At 53.4% G+C, this 15,477-nt stretch overlaps 1 protein-coding gene across 5 annotated transcripts in view; it reads right to left on the bottom strand.

Annotated features, from left to right (window-relative positions):
- Positions 1-1,401: 1,401 nt before the first annotated feature.
- LOC147120739 (DNA repair protein Ku80-like) overlaps positions 1,402-15,477 on the bottom strand; it is a 197,389-nt gene continuing 183,313 nt past the window's right edge. For all 5 annotated transcript variants that reach the window (XR_015078230.1, XM_085986974.1, XM_085986973.1 and 2 more), the window contains one exon: positions 1,402-1,650. Coding sequence is in view for 3 of the 5 variants with exons in the window: in XM_085986973.1 (XP_085843099.1) it covers positions 1,636-1,650 (15 nt within the window). In the remaining 2 variants the exon portion in view is untranslated. The remainder of the gene's footprint in view (positions 1,651-15,477) is intronic.

The raw sequence follows: 15,477 nt of genomic DNA on the forward strand, positions 1-15,477 counted from the left end.
AGTCCATGCCCGCACGCAGCAAGACCCGGATGACATTCAGGCTTGGGCTGATAAGTGGCAGGTAACATTCGCGCCACACAAGTGCCAGGCAATGACTATCTTCAACAAGTGAGCTTCTAGCCACCGCCCCATGACATTCAACTGCACTACCATCACTGAATCCCCCATCAATATCCTGGGGGTCACCATTGACCAGAAACTTAACTGGACCAGCCACATAAATACTGTGGCTACAAGAGCAGGTCAGAGGCTGGGTATTCTGTGGCGAGTGTCTCACCTCCTGACTCCCCAAAGCCTTTCCACCATCTACAAGGCACAAGTAAGGAGTGTGATGGAACACTCTCCACTTGCCTGGATGAGTGCAGCTCCAACAACTCTCAAGAAGCTCGACACCATCCAGGACAAAGCAGCCAGTTTGATTGGCACCCCATCCACCACCTTAAACATTCACTCCCTCCACCACCGGTGTACCGTGGCTGCAGTGTGTACCATCTACAAGATGCACTGCAGCAACTCGCCAAGGCTTCTTCGGCAGCACCTTCCAAACCCGCGACCTCTTCCACCTAGAAGAACAAGGGCAGCAGGCGCATGGGAACACCACCACCTCCAAGTTCCCCTCCAAGCCACACACCATCCTGACTTGGAAGTATATCGCCGTTCCTTAATTGTCACAGGGTCAAAATCCTGGAACTTCCTCCCTAACAGCACTGTGGGAGTACCTGCACCACACGGACTGCAGCGGTTCAAGGCGGCGGCTCACCACCACCTTCTCGTGGGCAACTAGGGATAGGCAATAAATGCTATCCTTGGCAGTGACGCCCAAATCCCATGAACGAATAAAAAAAAACTATTGCCATCCTGATCTTCCTCCTCTCCACCCCCCACCCATCCCCATACAGCTGACCCACCTGTGGTGCTGTGGTCTTGGCCCTGGCTGTACTCCCCAGAGGAACCATCGCCCTCACCAGTAAATACTGGTTGGAGTGTGAGATGCACTCGGGGACTCCTACACTACCTGCCTGGTCCTCCTTGTCTATCTTGAGTCACCCATTCCCCTCTCTGCCTGCACACTCTTAAGCTGCGGGGTGACCACCTCCTGAAACGTGCTATCCACAAAGCTCTCAGTCTCACGGATGCACCGCGGTGATGCCAGCTGCTGCTCAAGCTCTGAAACCCGGAACTCGGGCTCCTCCAGCAGACGACACTTCCTGCACACGTGGTTGTCCAGGACACGGGAAGCATCCTGGATATCCCACATGGCACAGGATGTGCATTCCACGGGACTGTGGTGCCCTGCCATGCCTCTATTTATTCGACTAATAACTAATTTGCTCTATTTGCTTTCTGCACTGTTTGGTACAGCAAACAATTGTATAAAATCACCTACAAAATGCGCCAATCAATCATTCAAAACTACCTTTTAATTTTTCATTTCGGAACGATGAGCAAAGAACCACCTGGACACAGGTAGAAAGCTGTGCAAGGAACAGCGTTTATCTGAGAAAATCTATTGTGTAAAAGATCAGTGCAAACATTCTTGCAGCTTGAGCAGTCTATCACTGCGACATGAATCCATGACTTTTTCTCCTTTTAGTTCCCAGTCTCCGTCCTCTCCTCCATTTGGATAGGTACACCTTACATCATATCAAGCTGCAAAAACAAATATACAAGTGAGAAATAGATCAAAACAGGACTGGATTAAAACAGTCAGCGGTGGATCCCATCCCGACCCTTGGTTGGCCAGATCCTTCCCGTGATACTCTTCATTTTCTACAATTGTTTATCCTCTTTTCATCAGTTCATCTTCTGACTGATCCTTATTTGATTAATTTCTATTACAATCCATTTCCTTTTCTTGCACTTTAGTTCTCTGAAAACTGGAACTGCAAATGTCACCAAAGCCGATGCTATTACAATGGCAGATTATGGCAATGGTATGAGTAATGGAAGAAGTGCAGGGACAAGGACTCGGTCTTGCTCCAAGTGTACAGGGCCTTGGCGAGGCCACACCTGGAGCACTGGGCACAGTTTGGGTCTCCTTATCTGAGGAAGGATATACTTGCCTTGGAGGCTGACATGAATCTTGTCATTCATGTGAAAATGACTTATGTAATAATACTGGGCAGCCTGCTGGTGGCGCTGTCCAGGGAAAGTATAAATACTTGGGCACGGGCCCAGCTTGTGCAGGACATTCTTTAACAGGAACTAGTGAAGGACACAACTAGATCTCCATGTTGTAAAACAGTTGATTAAAGCTTTGTTTAATACTCAGACCAAGTGCCGAGTAGTTTTCTTACGTCAGAGGCGGTGCAACGAATGTTCACTAGATTGATTTCTGGGATGAAAGGGCTGTCCTATGAGGAGAGATTGTGTAGAATGGGCCGATACTCTCTGGAGTTTAGAAGAATGAGAGGTGATCTCATTGAAACATACAAGATTCTGAAGGGGATTGACAGGGTAGATGCCGAGAGGTTGTTTCCCCTGGTTGGAGTGTCTAGAACTAGGGGGCATAGTCTCAGGATAAGGGGTCGGCCATTTAAGACTGAGATGAGGAAAAATTTCTTCACTCAGAGGGCTGTGAATGCTGAGTCTTCGAGTATATTCAAGGCTGAGAGAGATAGATTTTTGGAATCAAGGGATATGGAGATCGGGTGGGAAAGTGGAGTTGAGGTCGATGATCAGCCATGATCTCATTGAATGGCGGAACAGGCTCGAGGGGTCGTATGGCCTACGTCTACTCTTATTTCTTATGTTCTACACACCACACATGCTGGTATAGCCTCTGCAGGATAATAAGTGATCTTAAACAGAGACTCAAAGAGAAACAGAATCGAAGCCTGGAAACAAAATATCCAAAAACAGTACAGCTGAATTTCCCAGCAAGAAAACTGTGCACCCACTGCCCCGCACTCTCCCCATAGCCCTGTATCAATCCCAAACTAATCCCACTGCCCCGCTCTCTCCCCATAGCCCTGTATCAATCCCAAACTAATCCCACTGCCCCGCACTCTCCCCATAGCCCTGTATCAATCCCAAACTAATCCCACAGCCCCGCTCTCTCCCCATAGCCCTGTATCAATCCCAAACTACTCCCACTGCCCGCTCTCTCCCCATAGCCCTGTATCAATCCCAAACTAATCCCACTGCCCCGCACTCTCCCCATAGCCCTGTATCAATCCCCAAACTAATCCCACTGCCCCGCTCTCTCCCCATAGCCCTGTATCAATCCCCAAACTAGTCCCACTGCCCCACTCTCTCCCCATAGCCCTGTATCAATCCCAAACTAATCCCACTGCCCCGCTCTCTCCATAGCCCTGTATCAATCCCAAACTAATCCCACTGCCCCGCTCTCTCCCCATAGCCCTGTATCAATCCCAAACTAATCCCACTGCCCCGCTCTCTCCCCATAGCCCTGTATCAATCCCCAAACTAATCCCTCTGCCCCGCTCTCTCCCCATAGCCCTGTATCAATCCCAAACTAATCCCACTGCCCCGCTCTCTCCCCATAGCCCTGTATCAATCCCCAAACTAATCCCACTGCCCCGCTCGCTCCCCATAGCCCTGTATCAATCCCAAACTAATCCCACTGCCCCGCTCTCTCCCCATAGCCCTGTATCAATCCCAAACTAATCCCACTGCCCCGCTCTCTCCCCATAGCCCTGTATCAATCCCAAAATAATCCCACTGCCCCGCTCTCTCCCCATAGCCCTGTATCAATCCCAAACTAATCCCACTGCCCCGCACTCTCCCCATAGCCCTGTATCAATCCCAAACTAATCCCACTGCCCCGCTCTCTCCCCATATCCCTGTATCAATCCCAAACTAATCCCACTGCCCCGCTCTCTCCCCATAGCCCTGTATCAATCCCAAACTAATCCCACTGCCCCGCTCTCTCCCCATAGCCCTGTATCAATCCCAAACTAATCCCACTGCCCCGCTCTCTCCCCATAGCCCTGTATCAATCCCAAACTAATCCCACAGCCCCGCTCTCTCCCCATAGCCCTGTATCAATCCCAAACTAATCCCACTACCCCGCTCTCTCCCCATAGCCCTGTATCAATCCCAAACTAATCCCACTGCCCTGCTCTCTCCCCATAGCCCTGTATCAATCCCAAACTAATCCCACTGCCCTGCTCTCTCCCCATAGCCCTGTATCAATCCCAAACTAATCCCACTGCCCCGCACTCTCCCCATAGCCCTGTATGAATCCCAAACTAATCCCACTGCCCTGCTCTCTCCCCATAGCCCTGTATCAATCCCAAACTAATCCCACCGCCCCGCTCTCTCCCCATAGCCATGTATCAATCCCCAAACTAATCCCACTGCCCCGCTCTCTCCCCATAGCCATGTATCAATCCCCAAACTAATCCCACTGCCCCGCTCTCTCCCCATAGCCCTGTATCAATCCCAAACTAATCCCACTGCCCCGCTCTCTCCCCATAGCCCTGTATCAATCCCAAACTAATCCCACTGCCCCGCACTCTCCCCATAGCCCTGTATCAATCCCAAACTAATCCCACTGCCCCGCACTCTCCCCAAAGCCCTGTATCAATCCCAAACTAAGCCCACTGCCCCGCTCTCTTCCCCATAGCCCTGTATCAGTCCCAAACTAATCCCACCGCCCCGCTCTCTTCCCCATAGCCCTGTATCAATCCCAAACTAATCCCACTGCCCCGCACTCTCCCCATAGCCCTGTATCAATCGCAAACTAAGCCCACTGCCCCGCACTCTCCCCATAGCCCTGTATCAATCCCCAAACGAATCCCACTGCCCCGCTCTCTCCCCATAGCCCTGTATCAATCCCAAACTAATCCCACTGCCCCGCACTCTCCCCATAGCCCTGTATCAATCGCAAACTAATCCCACTGCCCTGCTCTCTCCCCATAGCCCTGTATCAATCCCAAACTAATCCCACTGCCCCGCACTCTCCCCATAGCCCTGTATGAATCCCAAACTAATCCCACTGCCCTGCTCTCTCCCCATAGCCCTGTATCAATCCCAAACTAATCCCACCGCCCAGCTCTGTCCCCATAGCCATGTATCAATCCCCAAACTAATCCCACTGCCCCGCTCTCTCCCCATAGCCATGTATCAATCCCCAAACTAATCCCACTGCCCCGCTCTCTCCCCATAGCCCTGTATCAATCCCAAACTAATCCCACTGCCCCCCACTCTCCCCATAGCCCTGTATCAATCCCAAACTAATCCCACTGCCCCGCACTCTCCCCATAGCCCTGTATCAATCCCAAACTAAGCCCACTGCCCCGCTCTCTTCCCCATAGCCCTGTATCAATTCCAAACTAATCCCACCGCCCCGCTCTCTTCCCCATAGCCCTGTATCAATCCCAAACTAATCCCACAGCCCTGCACTCTCCCCATAGCCCTGTATCAATCGCAAACTAATCAAACTGCCCCGCACTCTCCCCATAGCCCTGTATCAATACCCAAACTAATCCCACTGCCCCGCTCTCTCCCCATAGCCCTGTATCAATCCCAAACTAATCCCACTGCCCTGCTGTCTCCCCATAGCCCTGTATCAATCCCCAAACTAATCCCACTGCCCCGCTCTCTCCCCATAGCCCTGTATCAATCCCAAACTAATCCCACTGCCCCGCTCTCTCCCCATAGCCCTGTATCAATCCCAAACTAATCCCACTGCCCCGCTCTCTCCGCATAGCCCTGTATCAATCCCAAACTAATCCCACTGCCCCACTCTCTCCCCATAGCCCTGTATCAATCCCAAAATAATCCCACTGCCCCGCACTCTCCCCATAGCCCTGTATCAATCCCAAACTAATCCCACTGCCCTCTCCCCATAGCCCTGTATCAATCCCAAACTTATCCCACCGCCCTGCTCTCTCCCCATAGTCATGTATCAATCCCCAAACTAATCCCACTGCCCCGCTCTCCCCATAGCCCTGTATCAATCCCAAACTAATCCCACTGCCCCGCTCTCTCCCAATAGCCCTGTATCAATCCCAAACTAATCCCACTGCCCCGCACTCTCCCCATAGCCCTGTATCAATCCCAAACTAATCCCACTGCCCCGCTCTCTTCCCCATAGCCATGTATCAATCCCAAACTAATCCCACCGCCCCGCTCTCTTCCCCATAGCCCTGTATCAATCCCAAACTAATCCCACTGCCCCGCACTCTCCCCATAGCCCTGTATCAATCCCAAACTAATCCTACTGCCCCACTCTCTCCCCATAGCCCTGTATCAATCCCAAACTAATCCCACTGCCCCGCACTCTCCCCATAGCCCTGTATCAATCCCAAACTAATCCCACCGCCCCGCTCTCTTCCCCATAGCCCTGTATCAATCCCAAACTAATCCCACTGCCCCGCTCTCTCCCCATAGCCCTGTATCAATCCCAAAATAATCCCACTGCCCCGCTCTCCCCATAGCCCTGTATCAATCCCAAACTAATCCCACTGCCCCGCACTCTCCCCATAGCCCTGTATCAATCCCAAACTAATCCCACTGCCCCGCTCTCTCCCCATAGCCCTGTATCAATCCCAAACTAATCCCACTGCCCCGCTCTCTCCCCCTAGCCCTGTATCAATCCCAAACTAATCCCACTGCCCCGCTCTCTCCCCATAGCCCTGTATCAATCCCAAACTAATCCCACTGCCCCGCACTCTCCCCATAGCCCTGTATCAATCCCAAACTAAGCCCACTGCCCCGCTCTCTTCCCAATAGCCCTGTATCAATCCCAAACTAATCCCACCGCCCCGCTCTCTTCCCCATAGCCCTGTATCAATCCCAAACTAATCCCACAGCCCTGCACTCTCCCCATAGCCCTGTATCAATCGCAAACTAATCAAACTGCCCCGCACTCTCCCCATAGCCCTGTATCAATACCCAAACTAATCCCACTGCCCCGCTCTCTCCCCATAGCCCTGTATCAATCCCAAACTAATCCCACTGCCCCGCTCTCTCCCCATAGCCCTGTATCAATCCCAAACTAATCCCACTGCCCCGCTCTCTCCCCATAGCCCTGTATCAATCCCAAACTAATCCCACTGCCCCGCTCTCTCCGCATAGCCCTGTATCAATCCCAAACTAATCCCACTGCCCCACTCTCTCCCCATAGCCCTGTATCAATCCCAAAATAATCCCACTGCCCCGCACTCTCCCCATAGCCCTGTATCAATCCCAAACTAATCCCACTGCCCTCTCCCCATAGCCCTGTATCAATCCCAAACTAATCCCACCGCCCTGCTCTCTCCCCATAGCCCTGTATCAATCCCAAACTAATCCCACCGCCCTGCTCTCTCCCCATAGTCATGTATCAATCCCCAAACTAATCCCACTGCCCCGCTCTCCCCATAGCCCTGTATCAATCCCAAACTAATCCCACTGCCCCGCTCTCTTCCCCATAGCCCTGTATCAATCCCAAACTAAGCCCACCGCCCCGCTCTCTTCCCCATAGCCCTGTATCAATCCCAAACTAATCCCACTGCCCCGCTCTCTCCCCATAGCCCTGTATCAATCCCAAAATAATCCCACTGCCCCGCTCTCCCCATAGCCCTGTATCAATCCCAAACTAATCCCACTGCCCCGCACTCTCCCCATAGCCCTGTATCAATCCCAAACTAATCCCACTGCCCCGCTCTCTCCCCATAGCCCTGTATCAATCCCAAACTAATCCCACTGCCCCGCTCTCTCCCCCTAGCCCTGTATCAATCCCAAACTAATCCCACTGCCCCGCTCTCTCCCCATAGCCCTGTATCAATCCCAAACTAATCCCACTGCCCCGCTCTCTCCCCATAGCCCTGTATCAATCCCAAACTAATCCCACCGCCCCGCTCTCTCCCCATAGCCATGTATCAATCCCCAAACTAATCCCACTGCCCCGCTCTCTCCCCATAGCCATGTATCAATCCCCAAACTAATCCCACTGCCCCGCTCTCTCCCCATAGCCCTGTATCAATCCCAAACTAATCCCACTGCCCCGCACTCTCCCCATAGCCCTGTATCAATCGCAAACTAATCCCACTGCCCCGCACTCTCCCCATAGCCCTGTATCAATACCCAAACTAATCCCACTGCCCCGCTCTCTCCCCATAGCCCTGTATCAATCCCAAACTAATCCCACTGCCCCATCTCCCCATAGCCCTGTATCAATCCCCAAACTAATCCCACTGCCCCGCTCTCTCCCCATAGCCCTGTATCAATCCCAAACTAATCCCACTGCCCCGCTCTCTCCCCATAGCCCTGTATCAATCCCAAACTAATCCCACTGCCCCGCTCTCTCCGCATAGCCCTGTATCAATCCCAAATTAATCCCACTGCCCCACTCTCTCCCCATAGCCCTGTATCAATCCCAAACTAATCCCACTGCCCCGCACTCTCCCCATAGCCCTGAATCAATCCCAAACTAATCCCACTGCCCTCTCCCCATAGCCCTGTATCAATCCCAAACTAATCTCACCGCCCTGCTCTCTCCCCATAGTCATGTATCAATCCCCAAACTAATCCCACTGCCCCGCTCTCTCCCCATAGCCCTGTATCAATCCCAAACTAATCCCACTGCCCCGCTCTCTCCCCATAGCCCTGTATCAATCCCAAACTAATCCCACTGCCCCGCACTCTCCCCATTGCCCTGTATCAATCCCAAACGAATCCCACTGCCCCGCTCTCTTCCCCATAGCCCTGTATCAATCCCAAACTAATCCCACCGCCCCGCTCTCTTCCCCATAGCCCTGTATCAATCCCAAACTAATCCCACTGCCCCGCACTCTCCCCATAGCCCTGTATCAATCGCAAACTAATCCCACTGCCCCGCACTCTCCCCATAGCCCTGTATCAATACCCAAACTAATCCCACTGCCCCGCTCTCTCCCCATAGCCCTGTATCAATCCCAAACTAATCCCACTGCCCCGCTGTCTCCCCATAGCCCTGTATCAATCCCAAACTAATCCCACTGCCCCGCTCTCTTCCCCATAGCCCTGTATCAATCCCAAACTAAGCCCACTGCCCCGCTCTCTTCCCCATAGCCCTGTATCAATCCCCAAACTAATCCCACTGCCCCGCACTCTCCCCATAGCCCTGTATCAATCCCAAACTAAGCCCACTGCCCCGCTCTCTTCCCCATAGCCCTGTATCAATCCCAAACTAATCCCACTGCCCCGCTCTCTCCCCATAGCCCTGTATCAATCCCAAACTAATCCCACTGCCCCGCTCTCCCCATAGCCCTGTATCAATCCCAAACTAATCCCACTGCCCCGCTCTCTCCCCATAGCCCTGTATCAATCCCAAACTAATCCCACTGCCCCGCACTCTCCCCATAGCCCTGTATCAATCCCAAACTAATCCCACTGCCCTCTCCCCATAGCCCTGTATCAATCCCAAACTAATCCCACCGCCCCGCTCTCTCCCCATAGTCATGTATCAATCCCCAAACTAATCCCACTGCCCCGATCTCTCCCCATAGCCCTGTATCAATCCCAAACTAATCCCACTGCCCCGCACTCTCCCCATAGCCCTGTATCAATCCCAAACTAATCCCACTGCCCCGCTCTCTTCCCCATAGCCCTGTATCAATCCCAAACTAATCCCACCGCCCCGCTCTCTTCCCCACAGCCCTGTATCAATCCCAAACTAATCCCACCGCCCCGCTCTCTTCCCCATAGCCCTATCAATCACAAACTAATCCTACTGCCCCGCTCTCTCCCCATAGCCCTGTATCAGTCCCAAACTAATCCCACTGCCCCGCACTCTCCCCATAGCCCTGTATCAATCCCAAACTAATCCTACTGTCCCGCTCTCTTCCCCATAGCCCTGTATCAATCCCCAAACTAATCCCACTGCCCCGCACTCTCCCCATAGCCCTGTATCAATCCCAAACTAATCCCACTGCCCCGCACTCTCCCCATAGCCCTGTATCAATCCCAAACTAATCCCACTGCCCCGCTCTCTTCCCCAAAGCCCTGTATCAATCCCAAACTAATCCCACTGCCCCGCACTCTCCCCATAGCCCTGTATCAATCCCAAACTAATCCTACTGCCCCGCTCTCTCCCCATAGCCCTGTATCAATCCCAAACTAATCCTACTGTCCCGCTCTCTCCCCATAGTCATGTATCAATCCCCAAACTAATCCCACTGCCCCGCTCTCTTCCCCATAGCCCTGTATCAATCCCAAACTAAGCCCACTGCCCCGCTCTCTTCCCCATAGCCCTGTATCAATCCCCAAACTAATCCCACTGCCCCGCACTCTCCCCATTGCCCTGTATCAATCCCAAACTAAGCCCACTGCCCCGCTCTCTTCCCCATAGCCCTGTATCAATCCCAAACTAATCCCACTGCCCCGCACTCTCCCCATAGCCCTGTATCAATCGCAAACTAATCCCACTGCCCCGCACTCTCCCCATAGCCCTGTATCAATACCCAAACTAATCCCACTGCCCCGCTCTCTCCCCATAGCCCTGTATCAATCCCAAACTAATCCCACTGCCCCGCTGTCTCCCCATAGCCCTGTATCAATCCCCAAACTAATCCCACTGCCCCGGTCTCTCCCCATAGCCCTGTATCAATCCCAAACTAATCCCATTGCCCCGCTCTCTTCCCCATAGCCCTGTATCAATCCCAAACTAAGCCCACTGCCCCGCTCTCTTCCCCATAGCCCTGTATCAATCCCCAAACTAATCCCACTGCCCCGCACTCTCCCCATAGCCCTGTATCAATCCCAAACTAAGCCCACTGCCCCGCTCTCTTCCCCATAGCCCTGTATCAATCCCAAACTAATCCCACTGCCCCGCTCTCTCCCCATAGCCCTGTATCAATCCCAAACTAATCCCACTGCCCCGCTCTCTCCCCATAGCCCTATATCAATCCCAAACTAATCCCACTGCCCTGCTCTCTCCCCATAGCCCTGTATCAATCCCAAACTAATCCCACTGCCCCGCACTCTCCCCATAGTCATGTATCAATCCCCAAACTAATCCCACTGCCCCGCTCTCTCCCCATAGCCCTGTATCAATCCCAAACTAATCCTACTGCCCCGCTCTCTCCCCATAGCCCTGTATCAGTCCCAAACTAATCCCACTGCCCCGCACTCTCCCCATAGCCCTGTATCAATCCCAAACTAATCCTACTGTCCCGCTCTCTCCCCATAGTCATGTATCAATCCCCAAACTAATCCCACTGCCCCGCTCTCTCCGCATAGCCCTGTATCAATCCCAAACTAATCCCACTGCCCCGCACTCTCCCCATAGCCCTGTATCAATCCCAAACTAATCCCACTGTCCCGCTCTCTTCCCCATAGCCCTGTATCAATCCCAAACTAAGCCCACTGCCCCGCTCTCTTCCCCATAGCCCTGTATCAATCCCCAAACTAATCCCACTGCCCCGCACTCTCCCCATAGACCTGTATCAATCCCAAACTAAGCCCACTGCCCCGCTCTCTTCCCCATAGCCCTGTATCAATCCCAAACTAATCCCACTGCCCCGCTCTCTCCCCATAGCCCTGTATCAATCCCAAACTAATCCCACTGCCCCGCTCTCTCCCCATAGCCCTGTATCAATCCCAAACTAATCCCACTGCCCCGCTCTCTCCCCATAGCCCTGTATCAATCCCAAACTAATCCCACTGCCCCGCACTCTCCCCATAGCCCTGTATCAATCCCAAACTAATCCCACTGCCCTCTCCCCATAGCCCTGTATCAATCCCAAACTAATCCCACCGCCCCGCTCTCTCCCCATAGCCCTGCATCAATCCCAAACTAATCCCACTGCCCCACTCTCTCCCCATAGCCCTGTATCAATCCCAAAATAATCCCACTGCCCCGCACTCTCCCCATAGCCCTGTATCAATCCCAAACTAATCCCACTGCCCTCTCCCCATAGCCCTGTATCAATCCCAAACTAATCCCACCGCCCTGCTCTCTCCCCATAGTCATGTATCAATCCCCAAACTAATCCCACTGCCCCGCTCTCCCCATAGCCCTGTATCAATCCCAAACTAATCCCACTGCCCCGCTCTCTCCCAATAGCCCTGTATCAATCCCAAACTAATCGCACTGCCCCGCACTCTCCCCATAGCCCTGTATCAATCCCAAACTAATCCCACTGCCCCGCTGTCTTCCCCATAGCCCTGTATCAATCCCAAACTAATCCCACCGCCCCGCTCTCTTCCCCATAGCCCTGTATCAATCCCAAACTAATCCCACTGCCCCGCACTCTCCCCATAGCCCTGTATCAATCCCAAACTAATCCTACTGCCCCACTCTCTCCCCATAGCCCTGTATCAATCCCAAACTAATCCCACTGCCCCGCACTCTCCCCATAGCCCTGTATCAATCCCAAACTAATCCCACTGCCCCGCTCTCTTCCCCATAGCCCTGTATCAATCCCAAACTAATCCCACCGCCCCGCTCTCTTCCCCATAGCCCTGTATCAATCCCAAACTAATCCCACTGCCCCGCTCTCTCCCCATAGCCCTGTATCAATCCCAAAATAATCCCACTGCCCCGCTCTCCCCATAGCCCTGTATCAATCCCAAACTAATCCCACTGCCCCGCACTCTCCCCATAGCCCTGTATCAATCCCAAACTAATCCCACTGCCCCGCTCTCTCCCCATAGCCCTGTATCAATCCCAAACTAATCCCACTGCCCCGCTCTCTCCCCATAGCCATGTATCAATCCCCAAACTAATCCCACTGCCCCGCTCTCTCCCCATAGCCATGTATCAATCCCCAAACTAATCCCACTGCCCCGCTCTCTCCCCATAGCCCTGTATCAATCCCAAACTAATCCCACTGCCCCGCACTCTCCCCATAGCCCTGTATCAATCGCAAACTAATCCCACTGCCCCGCACTCTCCCCATAGCCCTGTATCAATACCCAAACTAATCCCACTGCCCCGCTCTCTCCCCATAGTCCTGTATCAATCCCAAACTAATCCCACTGCCCCGCGATCTCCCCATAGCCCTGTATCAATCCCCAAACTAATCCCACTGCCCCGCTCTCTCCCCATAGCCCTGTATCAATCCCAAACTAATCCCACTGCCCCGCTCTCTCCCCATAGCCCTGCATCAATCCCAAACTAATCCCACTGCCCCGCTCTCTCTGCATAGCCCTGTATCAATCCCAAATTAATCCCACTGCCCCACTCTCTCCCCATAGCCCTGTATCAATCCCAAACTAATCCCACTGCCCCGCACTCTCCCCATAGCCCTGAATCAATCCCAAACTAATCCCACTGCCCTCTCCCCATAGCCCTGTATCAATCCCAAACTAATCTCACCGCCCTGCTCTCTCCCCATAGTCATGTATCAATCCCCAAACTAATCCCACTGCCCCGCTCTCTCCCCATAGCCCTGTATCAATCCCAAACTAATCCCACTGCCCCGCTCTCTCCCCATAGCCCTGTATCAATCCCAAACTAATCCCACTGCCCCGCACTCTCCCCATTGCCCTGTATCAATCCCAAACGAATCCCACTGCCCCGCTCTCTTCCCCATAGCCCTGTATCAATCCCAAACTAATCCCACCGCCCCGCTCTCTTCCCCATAGCCCTGTATCAATCCCAAACTAATCCCACGGCCCCGCACTCTCCCCATAGCCCTGTATCAATCCCAAACTAATCCTACTGCCCCACTCTCCCCCCATAGCCCTGTATCAATCCCAAACTAATCCCACTGCCCCGCACTCTCCCCATAGCCCTGTATCAATCCCAAACTAATCCTACTGCCCCGCTCTCTTCCCCATAGCCCTGTATCAATCCCAAACTAATCCCACTGCCCCGCTCTCTCCCCATAGCCCTGTTTCAATCCCAAACTAATCCCACTGCCCCGCTCTCTTCCCCATAGCCCTGTATCAATCGCAAACTAATCCCACTGCCCCGCACTCTCCCCATAGCCCTGTATCAATACCCAAACTAATCCCACTGCCCCGCTCTCTCCCCATAGCCCTGTATCAATCCCAAACTAATCCCACTGCCCCGCTGTCTCCCCATAGCCCTGTATCAATCCCAAACGAATCCCACTGCCCCGCTCTCTTCCCCATAGCCCTGTATCAATCCCAAACTAAGCCCACTGCCCCGCTCTCTTCCCCATAGCCCTGTATCAATCCCAAACTAATCCCACTGCCCCGCTCTCTCCCCATAGCCCTGTATCAATCCCAAACTAATCCCACTGCCCCGCTCTCCCCATAGCCCTGTATCAATCCCAAACTAATCCCACTGCCCCGCTCTCTCCCCATAGCCCTGTATCAATCCCAAACTAATCCCACTGCCCCGCACTCTCCCCATAGCCCTGTATCAATCCCAAACTAATCCCACTGCCCTCTCCCCATAGCCCTGTATCAATCCCAAACTAATCCCACCGCCCCGCTCTCTCCCCATAGTCATGTATCAATCCCCAAACTAATCCCACTGCCCCGATCTCTCCCCATAGCCCTGTATCAATCCCAAACTAATCCCACTGCCCCGCACTCTCCCCATAGCCCTGTATCAATCCCAAACTAATCCCACTGCCCCGCTCTCTTCCCCATAGCCCTGTATCAATCCCAAACTAATCCCACCGCCCCGCTCTCTTCCCCACAGCCCTGTATCAATCCCAAACTAATCCCACCGCCCCGCTCTCTTCCCCATAGCCCTGTATCAATCCCAAACTAATCCTACTGCCCCGCTCTCTCCCCATAGCCCTGTATCAGTCCCAAACTAATCCCACTGCCCCGCACTCTCCCCATAGCCCTGTATCAATCCCAAACTAATCCTACTGTCCCGCTCTCTTCCCCATAGCCCTGTATCAATCCCCAAACTAATCCCACTGCCCCGCACTCTCCCCATAGCCCTGTATCAATCCCAAACTAATCCCACTGCCCCGCACTCTCCCCATAGCCCTGTATCAATCCCAAACTAATCCCACTGCCCCGCTCTCTTCCCCAAAGCCCTGTATCAATCCCAAACTAATCCCACTGCCCCGCACTCTCCCCATAGCCCTGTATCAATCCCAAACTAATCCTACTGCCCCGCTCTCTCCCCATAGCCCTGTATCAGTCCCAAACTAATCCCACTGCCCCGCACTCTCCCCATAGCCCTGTATCAATCCCAAACTAATCCTACTGTCCCGCTCTCTCCCCATAGTCATGTATCAATCCCCAAACTAATCCCACTGCCCCGCTCTCTTCCCCATAGCCCTGTATCAATCCCAAACTAAGCCCACTGCCCCGCTCTCTTCCCCATAGCCCTGTATCAATCCCCAAACTAATCCCACTGCCCCGCACTCTCCCCATAGCCCTGTATCAATCCCAAACTAAGCCCACTGCCCCGCACTCTCCCCATAGCCCTGTATCAATCCCAAACTAATCCTACGGCCCCACTCTCTCCCCATAGCCCTGTATCAATCCCAAACTAATCCCACTGCCCCGCACTCTCCCCATAGCCCTGTATCAATCCCAAACTAATCCTACGGCCCCACTCTCTCCCCATAGCCCTGTATCAATCCCAAACTAATCCCACTGCCCCGC

This window comes from Somniosus microcephalus, chromosome 4 (assembly GCF_052327205.1).
Source record: "Somniosus microcephalus isolate GS21.2 chromosome 4, FLI_Smic_1.0, whole genome shotgun sequence".
NCBI lineage: Eukaryota > Metazoa > Chordata > Chondrichthyes > Squaliformes > Somniosidae > Somniosus > Somniosus microcephalus.